This window comes from Nerophis lumbriciformis, linkage group LG16, assembly GCF_033978685.3.
Source record: "Nerophis lumbriciformis linkage group LG16, RoL_Nlum_v2.1, whole genome shotgun sequence".
Lineage (NCBI taxonomy): Eukaryota > Metazoa > Chordata > Actinopteri > Syngnathiformes > Syngnathidae > Nerophis > Nerophis lumbriciformis.
In genome coordinates, this window is record NC_084563.2 from 6,794,144 (window position 1) to 6,809,598 (window position 15,455).

The 15,455-nt window shown below is 33.0% G+C and overlaps 1 protein-coding gene across 3 annotated transcripts in view; it reads left to right on the forward strand.

The window, feature by feature from the left end:
- The window catches only part of npm1b (nucleophosmin 1b), a 90,655-nt gene that overhangs the window by 63,996 nt on the left and 11,204 nt on the right, over window positions 1–15,455 (forward strand). For all 3 annotated transcript variants that reach the window (XM_061976554.2, XM_061976556.2, XM_061976559.2), the window contains 2 exons: window positions 5,102–5,197; window positions 5,256–5,330. In XM_061976554.2, coding sequence (XP_061832538.2) covers window positions 5,102–5,197; window positions 5,256–5,330 — 171 coding nt within the window. The remainder of the gene's footprint in view (window positions 1–5,101; window positions 5,198–5,255; window positions 5,331–15,455) is intronic.

Here is a 15,455-nt window from a genome sequence, read left to right on the forward strand (position 1 = left end):
ATGAAGAATCCTTACGAGTAGAAACGCTATTGACGGCTAGAAGACAAAACGGCACTTGTACTTCTGGTTGAAAGCACTAAATGTGTCTGTTTTATGTACATTTTTTCCAACAAAACTTTGTTTTTTTTTACAGCAAATACACAAAATATGCAATTGTTATGTAAAATAGTAATATTTTCCTCCAAAATCAGTGAAATATCTGGTGTAAAGTAATTGAAGCCTAAATATGTCAATAGTTCATTATTAGACTAGTGATTTTAATGCATTATTATGTTTTGAGTAATAAAAAAAAGCTTAGTAAAATTCTCAGGAATCCAAAAGGCCCCCCACTCATAAAAATGTATCATTTATGTTTTTTTAATTTTAACATCAACTTCTGATTCATCCATCAATCATAAGTTTTTGTTTGTTTGTTTTTGTTTAATTTTTACCCAACAAAACTTAGTTTTTTGTGTAGCAAACACACAAAATATGCAATATTTCCCCCCAAAATATTTCTAAATAAAGTAATTCCTAACATTGATTCTGATTAATTATTATGTTTTGAGTAATAAAAAATAAAATTATACAAAAATTCTCAGGAATCCAAAAGGCCCCCACTCATAAAAATGACTCATTTATATGTTTTTTTAATATTTATTTTAATATTAACTTCCGATTTATCCATCAAATAATAAGTTTTAATTTTTTGTTTGTGTTTGTGTTTTTTTCTTTTCAGTTTTTTGGATAGCAAACACGTTTTTTGGGTCTTTTGTGTATCTTCCCCCCAAAATATTTCTAAATAAAGTAATTCCTAACATTGATTTTGATTAATTATTATGTTTTGAGTAATAAAAAATAAAATTATACAAAAATTCTCAGGAATCCAAAAGGCCCCCCACTCATAAAAATGACTCATTTATGTTTTTTTTTTAATTTGTTGTAACATTAACTTCCGATTTATCCATCAAATAATACGTTTTAATTTTTTGTTTGTGTTTGTGTTTTTTTCTTTTCAGTTTTTTGGATAACAAACATGCAAAATATGCAATATTGATGTAAAATAGTAATATTTTCCTCCCAAAAAATGTCAATTGGTGTGAAGTAATTGTAGCCTATATATGTCAATAGTTCATTAGACTATTGATTTTAATGCATTATTATGTTTTGAGTAGTAAAAAAATCATATTAAAGTTCCCAGGAATCCAAAAGGCCCCCACTCATAAAAATGTATCATTTATGTTTTTTTAATTTTAACATCAACTTCAGATTTATCCATCAATCATAAGTTTTTCTTTGTTTTGTTTGTTTTTGTTTAATTTTTTCCAACAAAACTTAGTTTTTTGTGTAGCAAACACACAAAATGTGCAATATCTTCCCCCAAAAATTATTCTAAATAAAGTAATTCCTAACATTGATTTTGATTAAATATTATGTTTTGAGTAATAAAAAATAAAATTATACAAACATTCTCAGGAATCCAAAAGGCCCCCACTCATAAAAATGACTCATTTTTATTTTTTTATTTTAACATTAACTTCAGATGTATCCATCAAATAATAAGTTTTTATTTTTTGTTTGTGTTTGTTTTTATTTTTTTTTAGTTTTTTGGATAACAAACACGCAAAATATGCAATATTGATGTAAAATAGTAATATTTTCCTCCCAAAAAATGTCAATTGGCGTGAAGTAATTGCAGCCTATATATGTCAATAGTTCATTAGACTATTGATTTTAATGCATTATTATGTTTTGAGTAATAAAAAAAAGCTTAGTAAAATTCTCAGGAATCCAAAAGGCCCCCCACTCATAAAAATGTATCATTTATGTTTTTTTAATTTTAACATCAACTTCAGATTTATCCATCAATCATAAGTTTTTCTTTGTTTTGTTTGTTTTTGTTTAATGTTTTCCAACAAAACTTAGTTTTTTGTGTAGCAAACACACAAAATGTGCAATATCTTCCCCCAAAAAGTATTCTAAATAAAGTAATTCCTAACATTGATTTTGATTAAATATTATGTTTTGAGTTATAAAAATTAAAATTATACAAAAATTCTCAGGAATCCAAAAGGCCCACCACTCATAAAAATGACTCATTTTTATTTTTTTATTTTAATATTAACTTCCGATTTATCCATCAAATAATAAGTTTTAATTTTTTGTTTGTGTTTGTGTTTTTTTCTTTTCAGTTTTTGGATAGCAAACATGCAAAATAAGCAATATTGATGTAAAATAGTAATATTTTCCTCCCAAAAAATGTCAATTGGCGTGAAGTAATTGCAGCCTATATATGTCAGTAGTTCATTAGACTATTGATTTTAATGCATTATTATGTTTTGAGTAATAAAACAATCATATTAAAATTCCCAGGAATCCAAAAGGCCCCCACTCATAAAAATGAGTAGGATGAATGAAGAATCCTAACGAGTAGAAACGCTATTGACGGCTAGAAGACAAAACGGCACTTGTACTTCTGGTTGAAAGCACTAAATTTGTCTGTTTTATGTTCATTTTTTCCAACAAAACTTTGTTTTTTGTACAGCAAATACACAAAATATGCAATTGTTATGTAAAATAGTAATATTTTCCTCCAAAATCAGTGAAATATCTGTTGTGTAGTGATTGGAGCCTAAATATGTCAATAGTTCATTATTAGACTATTGATTTTTAATGCATTATTATGTTTTGAGTAATAAAAAAAGCTTAGTAAAATTCTCAGGAATCCAAAATGCCCCCACTCATAAAAATGTATCATTTATGTTTTTTTAATTTTAACATCAACTTCCGATTCATCCATCAATCATAAGTTTTGTTTGTTTGTTTTTGTTTAATTTTTTCCAACAAAACTTAGTTTTTTGTGTAGCAAACACACAAAATATGCAATATCTTCCCCCCAAAATATTTCTAAATAAAGTAATTCCTAACATTGATTTTGATTAATTATTATGTTTTGAGTAATAACAAATAAAATTATACAAAAATTCTCAGGAATCCAAATGGCCCCCACTCATACTAATAACTCGTTTATATGTTTTTTTAATATTTATTTTAATATTAACTTCCGATTTATCCATCAAATAATAAGTTTTAATTTTTTGTTTGTGTTTGTGTTTTTTTCTTTTCAGTTTTTTGGATAGCAAACATGCAAAATATGCAATATTGATGTAAAATAGTAATATTTTCCTCCCACAAAATGTCAATTGGCGTGAAGTAATTGCAGCCTATATATGTCAGTAGTTCATTAGACTATTGATTATATATTATGTTTTGAGTAATAAAAAAATCATATTAAAGTTCCCAGGAATCCAAAAGGCCCCCACTCATAAAAATGTATCATTTATGTTTTTTTAATTTTAACATCAACTTCAGATTTATCCATCAATCATAAGTTTTTCTTTGTTTTGTTTGTTTTTGTTTAATTTTTTCCAACAAAACTTAGTTTTTTGTGTAGCAAACACACAAAATGTGCAATATCTTCCCCCAAAAATTATTCTAAATAAAGTAATTCCTAACATTGATTTTGATTAAATATTATGTTTTGAGTAATAAAAAATAAAATTATACAAACATTCTCAGGAATCCAAAAGGCCCCCACTCATAAAAATGACTCATTTATATGGTTTTTTAATATTTATTTTAATATTAACTTCCGATTTATCCATCAAATAATAAGTTTTAATTTTTTGTTTATGTTTGTGTTTTTTTCTTTTCAGTTTTTTGGATAGCAAACATGCAAAATATGTAATATTGATGTAAAATAGTAATATTTTCCTCCAAAAAATGTCAATTGGCGTGAAGTAATTGCAGCCAATATATGTCAATAGTTCATTAGACTATTGATTTTAATGCATTATTATGTTTTGAGTAGTAAAAAAATCATATTAAAGTTCCCAGGAATCCAAAAGGCCCCCACTCATAAAAATGTATCATTTATGTTTTTTTAATTTTAACATCAACTTCAGATGTATCCATCAATCATAAGTTTTTCTTTGTTTTGTTTGTTTTTGTTTAATTTTTTCCAACAAAACTTAGTTTTTTGTGTAGCAAACACACAAAATATGCAATATCTTCCCCCCAAAATTATTCTAAATAAAGTAATTCCTAACATTGATTTTGATTAATTATTATGTTTTGAGTAATTCAAATAAAATTATACAAAAATTCTCAGGAATCCAAAAGGCCCCCACTCATAAAAATGACTCATTTTTATTTTTTTATTTTAACATTAACTTCAGATGTATCCATCAAGTAATATGTTTTTATTTTTTGTTTGTGTTTGTTTTTATTTTTTTCAGTTTTTTGGATAGCAAACATGCAAAATATGCAATATTGATGTAAAATAGTAATATTTTCCTCCCAAAAATGTAAATTGGTGTGAAGTAATTGCAGCCTAAATATGACAATAGTTCATTGAACTATTGATTTTAATGCATTATTATGTTTTGAGTAATAAAAAAAAATCATATTAAAATTCCCAGGAATCCAAAAGGCCCCCACTCATAAAAATGAGTAGGATGAGCGAAGAATCCTAACGAGTAGAAACGCTATTGACGGCTAGAAGACAAAACGGCACTTGTACTTCTGGTTGAAAGCACTAAATTTGTCTGTTTTATGTTCATTTTTTCCAACAAAACTTTGTTTTTTGTACAGCAAACACACAAAACGTGCAGTATGTTTCCCTAAAAATAAGAAATTCCTAACATTGATTTTGATTCATTATTATTTTTTGAGCAACGACAGTTTTAAATGTAATAAATCCTCTTTGTGTTTTAAGAGTGGGCATTGCAACTTTTTCTCGTTACTTTTCACCTTTTTTATTCCACTTTTAAAATACCCGATGTGTCAATACAGATGTAATTGGGTTCTATTTTGTTCTTTGATCTCCTTCCAGCTGCTTCTTGCTGCCAAAGATATAAACACAGGGACCAGACGAAATAGGTCACCATGTCTGTGCTGTAATATTGATCCATGAACATAATCTATTCTTTTACGCAGCATAATCAAAACAGATGTGGGAGTGGCAGAATGAAAGAAGAAATATGGTCAAAAGACCTCTGCCATAAATCTCTATTTGACGTCCCAATCAGCCTGTCTTATCTGGCCAATATATTTCTTCCAGACACCTGTTCCAGGAAAAGACAAACCCCAGGCCGGGCCGTCTAAATCTCCGTCTTTGGCCGAGATAAAGAGCAAGTTGTCAGCGGCAGCCAAAGAGGTAGATCCTGCTAACTGAGTGTCTGCCGCCTGGCTAACTTCCTGTCTTGTCCCACCAGGGGAAACCACTGCCCAAGACCGAGCAGAAGTTTGAGAACTTTGTCAAGAGCTCCTTCAAGATTTTGGACAAAAACGTAAGTAATTGTGTTGGAGCTCTTATCTGCCAGATAGATTTGACCTCTCTCACTCCTGCTTTGTTCAGCCTGAGAATGTTTCTTGAAGTACAGTAATCAGTCTATTAGTCCCTCACAGTGGGTTCCTCAACACCTTTTTCCACTGCAAAAGGACTTTTGGAATGCCAACAAGAAGCCTTTATTTACATGCGGGGCCCATTTTGATATTTTGATTTTCAAAACCAATACAATATTATACAAACCCTGTTTCCATATGAGTTGGGAAATTGTGTTAGATGTAAATATAAACGGAATACAATGATTTGCAAATCCTTTTCAACCCATATTCAGTTGAAAATGCTACAAAGACAACATATTTGATGTTCAAACTGATAAACATTTTTTTTTGTGTGCAAATAATCATTATCTTTAGAATTTGATGCCAGCAACACGTGACAAAGAAGTTGGGAAAGGTGGCAATAAATACTGATAAAGTTGAGGAATGCTCATCAAACACTTATTTGGAACATCCCACAGGTGAGCAGGCAAATTGGGAACAGGTGGGTGCCATGATTGGGTATAAAAGTAGATTCCATGAAATGCTCAGTCATTCACAAACAAGGATGGGGCGAGGGTCACCACTTTGTCAACAAATGCGTGCGCAAATAGTTGAACAGTTTAAGAAAAACCTTTCTCAACCAGCTATTGCAAGGAATTTAGGGATTTCACCATCTACGGTCCGTAATATCATCAAAGGGTTCAGAGAATCTGGAGAAATCACTGCACGTAAGCAGCTAAGCCCGTGACCTTCCATCCCTCAGGCTGTACTGCATCAACAAGTGACATCAGTGTGTAAAGGATATCATCACATGGGCTCAGGAACTCTTCAGAAACCCACTGTCAGTAACTACAGTTGGTCGCTACATCTGTAAGTGCAAGTTAAAACTCTCCTATGCAAGGCGAAAACCGTTTATCAACAACACCCAGACACGCCGTCGGCTTCGCTGGGCTTGAGCTCATCTAAGATGGACTGATACAAACTGGAAAAGTGTTCTGTGGTCTGACGAGTCCACATTTCAGATTATTTTTGGAAACTGTGGACGTCGTGTCCTCCGGACCAAAGAGGAAAAGAACCATCCGGATTGTTATAGGCGCAAAGTGTAAAAGCCAGCATGTGTGATGGTATGAGGGTGTATTAGTACCCAAGACATGGGTAACTTACACATCTGTGAAGGCGCCATTAATGCTGAAAGGTACATACAGGTTTTGTAGCAACATATGTTGCCATCCAAGCAACGTTACCATGGACGCCCCTGCTTATTTCAGCAAGACAATGCCAAGCCATGTGTTACATCAACGTGGCTTCATAGTAAAAGAGTGCGGGTACTAGACTGGCCTGCCTGTGTGGCACATTATGAAGCCTAAAATAGCACAACGGAGACCCCCGGACTGTTGAACAACTTAAGCTGTACATCAAGCAAGAATGGAAAAGAATTCCACCTGAGAAGCTTAAAAAATGTGTCTCCTCAGTTCCCAAACGTTTACTGAGTGTTGTTAAAAGGAAAGGCCATGTAACACAGTGGTGAACATGCCCTTTCCCAACTACGTGTTGCAGCCATGAAATTCCAAGTTAATTATTATTTGCAAAAAAAAAATAAAGTTTATGAGTTTGAACATCAAATATGTTGTCTTTGTAGTGCATTCAATTGAATATGGGTTGAAAAGGATTTGCAAATCATTGTATTCTGTTTATATTTACATCTAACACAAATTCCCAACTCATATGGAAACGGGGTTTGTAGATTTTTGCTAACCTTTAGGGCTCCCCTCAAATTTGATCCTGGGGACGCGGAAATGTTTGAAATAAGTCATATTCATTGTTTATTATTCAATGTTAAATCTATCTAAATCAGCAATATAAAGCCAATCAAATATTTGGTATGTTTTTTTTAATGCAAAATAGTAGGGGTGTAACGGTACACAAAAATTTCGGTTCGGTACGTACCTCGGTTTAGAGGTCACGGTTCGGTTAATTTTCGGTACAGTAAGAAAACTACAAAATATAAATGTTTTGGTTACCGTATTTTTCGGACAGCAAATCCATGCCGTGCAAAAAATCAAATCCAACTCTAAATAAAATAAACAAATCGTTTGTTTTGTATGATTTTGCAATGCAACTGTGAGTAACAGGTGACGAAAGGCGGCCACAACAATGTTTGTCAACACTTAAATTATTGTAACGTCTGTGGAGACACTTAAAAGAGGACAGGAATTCCATCGGTGCTTTTTTTTAGCGAAATTGTTTGTCGGCCATAACCACACCAAAACAATGTGTAAAATACTTTTATCTAGCAAAACTGGTCGTTGTCTACCGTACAAATCAAGCCAAAAGCAACTCTTCGTCATCTGTTATATCAACAGCACCCGCTTGCTCTCTCTCTCACCTGCACCAACACATACACTATGGCAGGGGTCGGCGAGCCGCATGCGGCTCTTTAGCGCCGCCCGAGTGGCTCTCTGGAGCTTTTTCAAAAACGTATGAAAAATGGAAAAAGATGAGGGGAAAAAAATATGTTTTTTGTTTTAATATGGTTTCTGTAGGAGGACAAACATGACACAAACCCCCCTAATTGTTATAAAGCACATTGTTTGTATTAAACGTGCTTCACTGACTCAAGTATTTGGCGAGCGCCGTTTTGTCCAACTAATTTTGGCGGTCCTTGAACTCACCGTGGTTTGTTTACATGTATAACTTTCTCCGACTTTCGAGGACGTGTTTTATGTCACTTCTTTTTCTGTCTCATTTTGTCCACCACACTTTTAACGTTGTGCATGAATGCACAAAGGTGAGTTTTGTTGATGTTATTGACTTGTGTGGAGTGCTAATCAGACATATTTGGTCACTGCAAGACTGCAAGCTAATCGATGCTAACATGCTATTCAGGCTAGCTATATGTACATATTGCATCATTATGCCTAATTTGTAGCTATATTTGAGGTCATTTAGTTTCCTTTAAGTCATCTCAATTCAATGTATATCTCATGACACACTATCTGTATGTAATATGGCTTTTAATTTGTTGCGGCTCCAGACAGATTTGTTTTTGTATTTTTGGTCCAATATAGCTCTTTCAACATTTTGGGTTGCCGACCCCTGCACTATGGCAATGAGCCACTGGTGCGTTTATGGCCACACAAAAAGTTGGACAACTCCAACACTACACGTAAAGTGTAAATTTCAGGTCGTTTTACTATGACTCCTCAATCTGTGTGCTTATTCTACTGCCATTTGTTGAGAATGTTATTTTTTGGATATTAATCATGAAATGATGCTACAGGACTACATAATTGCTAATAAAAATATTTATTTTACGGACAGAAAGTTAATAAACACTTCATCTCATGCAACATGTGAATGTTTTAAGGGGAACTAAATGTGATCTCTGAAAGGGGTACACAATCTTTCCAAAGCAGGACCCCCACCCAGGCATAAAATACTATAGTGCATAGCTGATTAAAAAAAAAAAAAATATATCTAAGTGGGCCAAATCACATATATTAGAAAATAATCTCCTGCACGTTTGCTCACACACATGAAAAATTAGAGGGAACATTGCTCCGGAGTATACTTCGCACCAGCCGAAAATGCACAATAACGAAGAAAAAAAAACATATATACGTCGCACTGGAGTATAAGTCGCATTTTTTGGGGAAATTTATTTGATAAAACCCAACACCAAGAATAGACATCGACGTCCCACTGGGGTGAGTTTTTCCTTGCCCTTATGTGGGCTCTGTACCGAGGATGTCGTTGTGGCTTGTGCAGCCCTTTGAGACACTTGTGATTTAGGGCTATATAAATAAACATTGATTGATTGATTGACATTTGAAAGGCAATTTAAAATAAATAAAGAATAGTGAACAACAGGCTGAATAAGTGTACGTTATATGAGGCATAAATAACCAACTGAGAAGGTGCCTGGTATGTTAACGTAACACATACTTGCCAACCTTGAGACCTCCGATTTCGGGAGGTGGGTGGGGTGTCGGGGGTGGGGCGGGGGCGTGGCTGGGGGGGCGTGGTTGGGGGAGTGGTTAAGAGGGGGGGAGTATATTTACAGCTAGAATTCACCAAGTCAAGTATTTCATATATATATATATATATATATATATATATATATATATATATATATATATATATATATATATATATATATATATATATATATATATATATATATATATATAAATAAGAGAAATACTTGAATTTCAGTGTTCATTTATTTACACATATACACACACATAACACTCATCTACTCATTGTTGAGTTAAGGGTTGAATTGTCCATCCTTGTTCTATTCTCTGTCACAATTTTTCTAACCATGCTGAACACCCTCTCTGATGATGCATTCTGCTTCGAATGAATGAATAAGTGTACGTTATATGAGGCATAAATAACCAACTGAGAAGGTGCCTGGTATGTTAACGTAACACATACTTGCCAACCTTGAGACCTCCGATTTCGGGAGGTGGGTGGGGCGGGGGCGTGGTTGGGGGGGCGTGGTTGGGGGAGTGGTTAAGAGGGGGGGAGTATATTTACAGCTAGAATTCACCAAGTCAAGTATTTCATATATATATATATATATATATATATATATATATATATATATATATATATATATATATATATAAATAAGAGAAATACTTGAATTTCAGTGTTCATTTATTTACACATATACACACACATAACACTCATCTACTCATTGTTGAGTTAAGGGTTGAATTGTCCATCCTTGTTCTATTCTCTGTCACTATCTTTCTAACCATGCTGAACACCCTCTCTGATGATGCATTCTGCTTCGTCTCCTTGTTGTGTGCGCAGTTGTGCACTGCACTCTCTAAAAGCCGTAGATGTTAATGTCACATATGCATGTACAGTAGATGGCAGTATTGTCCTGTTTAAGAGTGTCACAACATTGCTGTTTACGGCAGACAAACTGCTTTACAGTAGACAAAAACAGGACTGCTGTAGTTGTGTGTTGTTGCCGCGCTGGGAGGACGTTAATGAAACTGCCTAACAATAAACCCACATAAGAAACCAAGAACTAGCCCTCGATCATTCTACAGTTATAACGTGATTGGGCAGGCACACTGTTTATATTGTGGGAAAGCGGACGTGAAAACAGGCTGTCGACACGTCACTCAGGTCCGCCTGAATTTCGGGAGATTTTCGGGAGAAAATTTGTCCCGGAAGGTTTTCGGGAGAGGCGCTGAATTTCGTGAGTCTCCTGGAAAATCCGGGAGGGTTGGCAAGTATGACGTAACATATTATGGTAAGAGTCATTCAAATAACTATAACATATAGAACATTCTATACGTTTACCAAACAATCTGTCACTCCTAATCGCTAAATCCCATGAAATCTTCCTCCTCGGTGCTTCTAGTATGCGCCGCTAGCGTCCATTCTTTCTGCTGCTCGATTGCCGTTTTCTGGTGCATATTTCACTACGTCCAGCTTGTAATCTGCAGTATATGATTTCCTTTTCGGTGCCATTTTAGTTCAGTCCTTCTCAGTTTTTATAAGTTACCGCCAATGTTGCTGTGATCCATTTTAATAGCTCCGGCAGTAGCGTATAGCATATTGCATTTAGCATTCCAAAAGCCACAATGCACTTCTGCCATGACCCGCCACCGCCAAATTCTTATTGGTTGGCGTGTGAGTGACGATTGCTGACGTGTGTGTGTGACGATGGCTGCCATTTGCTTCGTCGCTCACGCGAATTAGATAAATAATATTATTTGATATTTTACGGTAATGTGTTAATAATTTCACACATAAGTGGCTCCGGAGTATACGTCGCACCCACGGCCAAACTATGAAAAAAACGTCGACTTATAATCCGAAAAATACGGTATTTATTTACCAAATTTGTAAACAATGGCATAACATACATATACACACACAGTCCATTGCCAGGGTTAATGTGGTCAACATATATCAAATAAAAACTAAATAAGATAAGGCTCAGAATGGTTTCTTAACACAACCTTTCTACATATAAAGTGCTTTTTTTGATTGATTGATTGAGACTTTTATTAGTAGATTGCACAGTTCAGTTCATATTCCGTACAATTGACCACTAAATGGTAACACCCCAATAAGTTTTTCAACTTGTTTAAGTCGGGGTCCACGTTAATCAACATTAAACTGCCTCAAGTTGTTGCTCAGATTAAATAAAATGACAAAACTTTTCTTCTACATATAAAAAGTGCAACATTAAACAGTTTCAAGTCAACTCAGCCTTAGATTAATTTTTCTTTCCCCCCCCCAGCCTGGCTAACTTGGCAGTAAGAGGATATATGGGCTTATTGTCTTTCCACCATAGAAGTGGGTCAAAATCTAGTTTCTAATGCAATATGGTGTTAAATTTGCTGCTATAAAAACATTTGTTATTGCTTTAGCCCTGCCTGACTCGCCAAGGAGAGGCTGCTTGAATGCGGTGGTGACGCTTCAAATGGGTTAGCATGTTTGACGTGTTGTCAGAAGCAGCTGCTGAACAATGTCGGCAAACCTCCGTCCTCCATTGTTGTATCGCGCAGCCAAAGTGCGAGAGACACATTATAGAAGAGAAGTTTTCCGTATTTTAGAGTAGACCAACTTAGCTGCGCAATTGAATGTGTTGTCCTAGGCTGGTCTCTATCTTCAAAGCTTTGAAAATAAATTGCAAAATATCTATTCTGTTCTGGTGATAATCTGAACTCAGCTTATGTGTCATCAAAAGAACTTGGGATTGACCAGTAACTTAAATTCCCTTGGAGGAACATCTGGTCCTTACGCAACAGTTCCCAAACGGGAGATCTTATCGAGGCAGGAGGGTCTTCCAGCTCTGGCTTTTACATGTTGTCCTAGCCCGATTGCTGCTAGCATGTCGTGTGTTGTGCCTCGGTGTGCATTGTTTACACAACGTGCGGTACGCTACTTAATATGTCCGTGTGGAAACTCGTTCGGTACACCTCCGAACCGAACCGAAACCCCCGTACCGAAACGGTTCAATACAAATACATGTATCGTTACACCCCTATAAAATAGTAATCTTTCCCCCCCCCCAAAAAATGAAATAATGGGTGTGAAATATGTCAATAGACTATTGATTTTAATACATTATTATGTTTTGAGTATTACAAAAAATCACATTGAAATTCTCAGGAATCCAAAAGGCCTGCACTCATAAAAATGAGTCATTTATAAGTTTTTTATTTATTTTAACATCAACTTCAGATGTATCCGTCAAACATAAGTTTTTGTTTTTTTTGTTTGTTTTTGTTAAATTTTTCCCAACAAAACTTAGTTTTTTGTATAGCAAACACACAAAATATGCAATATTTTCCCTGAAAAATATTTTAAAATGAAGTAATTCCTAACATTGATTTTGATTCATTATTATGTTTTGAGTATTACAAAAAATCATACTGAAATTCTCAGGAATCCAAAAGGCCCGCACTCATAAAAATTAGTCATTTATAAGTTTTTTTTATTTATTTTAACATCAACTTCAGATTTATCCATCAAACATAAGTTTTTGGTTTTTTTGGTCAAATTTTTCCCAACAAAACTTAGTTTTTTGTATAGCAAACACACAAAATATGCAATATTTTCCCTGAAAAATACGTAAAAATGAAGTAATTCCTAACATTGATTTTGATTCATTATTATGTTTTGAGTAATAAAAAAAATCATTTTAAGATTCTCAGGAATCCAAAAGGCCCCCACTCATAAAAATGAGTAATTTATAAGTTTTTTATTTATTTTAACATCAACTTCAGATTTATCCATCAATCATAAGTTTTTGTTTTTTTTGTTTGTTTTTGTCAAATTTTTCCCAACAAAACTTAGTTTTTTGTATAGCAAACACACAAAATATGCAATATTTTCCCCGAAAAATATGTAAAAATGAAGTAATTCCTAACATTGATTTTGATTCATTATTATGTTTTGAGTAATAAAAAAATCATTTTAAGATTCTCAGGAATCCAAAAGGCCCCCACTCATAAAAATGAGTCATTTATATGTTTTTTTTTATTTTAACATCAACTTCAGATTTATCCATCAAACATAAGTTTTTGTTTTTTTTGTTTGTTTTTGTCAAATTTTTCCCAACAAAACTTACTTTTTTGTATAGCAAACACACAAAATATGCAATATTTTCCCTGAAAAATATGTAAAAATGAAGTAATTCCTAACATTGATTTTGATTCATTATTATGTTTTGAATATTACAAAAAATCATACTGAAATTCTCAGGAATCCAAAAGGCCCCCACTCATAAAAATGAGTCATTTGTAATTTATTTATTTATTTTAACATCAACTTCAGATTTATCCATCAAACATAAGTTTTTGTTTTTTTTGTTTGTTTTTGTTAAAATTTTCCCAACAAAACTTAGTTTTTTGTATAGCAAACACACAAAATATGCAATATTTTCCCTGAAAAATATTTAAAAATGAACTAATTCCTAACATTGATTTTGATTCATTATTATGTTTTGAGTAATAAAAAAAAATCATTTTAAGAGTCTCAGGAATCCAAAAGGCCCCCACTCATAAAAATGAGTCATTTATATGTTTTTATTTTTATTTTAACATCAACTTAAGATTTATCCATCAATCATAAGTTTTTGTTTTTTTGTTTGTTTTTGTCAAATTTTTCCCAACAAAACTTAGTTTTTTGTATAGCAAACACACAAAATATGCAATATTTTCCCTGAAAAATATGTAAAAATGAAGTAATTCCTAACATTGATTTTGATTCATTATTATGTTTTGAGTAATAAAAAAAATATTTTTAAAATTCTCAGGAATCCAAAAGGCCCCCCACTCATAAAAATGAGTCATTTATACGTTTTTTTTAATTTATTTTAACATCAACTTCAGATTTATCTATCAATCATAAGTTTTTGTTTTTTTTGTCACATTTTTCCCAACAAAACTTATTTTTTTGTATAGCAAACACACAAAATATGCAATATTTTCCCTGAAAAATATGTAAAAATGAAGTAATTCCTAACATTGATTTTGATTCATTATTATGTTTTGAGTAATAAAAAAAATCATTTTAAAATTCTCAGGAATGCAAAAGGCCCCCACTATTAAAAATTAGTCATCCATATGTTTTTAGCAATTTGAGATTTATCCATCAATCATAAGTTTTTATTTTTTGTTTGTTTAAATTTTTTCCAACAAAATTTTGTTTTTTGTATAGCAAACACACAAAATATGCAATATTGATGTAAAATACTAATTTTTCCTCCCAAAAAATGTCAATCGGTGTGAAGTAATTGGAGCCTAAATATGTCAATAGTTCATTAGACTATTGATTTTAATGCATTATTATGTTTTGAGTCATAAAAAAATCATATTAAAGTTCCCAGGAATCCAAAAGGCCCACTCATAACAATGAGTAGGATGAATGAAGAATCCTAACGAGTAGAAACGCTATTGACGGCTAGAAGACAAAACGGCACTTGTACTTCTGGTTGAAAGCACTAAATTTGTCTGTTTTATGTTCATTTTTTCCGTTCGTTTTTTCATAGCAAACACACAAAATATGCAATATTTTCCCCGAAACATATTTCAAAATGAAGTAATTTCTAACATTGATTTTGATTCATTATTATTTTTTGAGCAACTAATCTTTGTGTTTTAAGAGTCGACATTGCAACATTTCACCTTTTTTATTCCACTTTTAATATTTTTATTTTTTGAATAGTATGTTTAGGCACATCTGTAAGGTTTTTATGTGTTCCATTTGATGCTCCCGTAATCACTTGCAAACTTTTGTGGCATCTTAAAGAAGCCAAAGAAAAAGTGAAATCCCTTTGGAGTAGCCTTTGGTGTGTCGCAGTCCCACGTCTCGAAAGTTGCTTCCAGAAAACGTTCCACAATACAACTTTAAATGACTTTAGACCTGGGCAAATGAAGGCCTGTTTAGCTTTTCAATCTGGCCCGCCGGACATTCCCAAATAATAGTTTGAGATGTTTAAGATGTAAAGTGTAGATGCCATTATGGCGTGCACTCATGTTTTCTAATGACCTTACCTTAATCTTCTACTATACTAAGTCTTTCAATGCTTGGTATCTGCATGATAT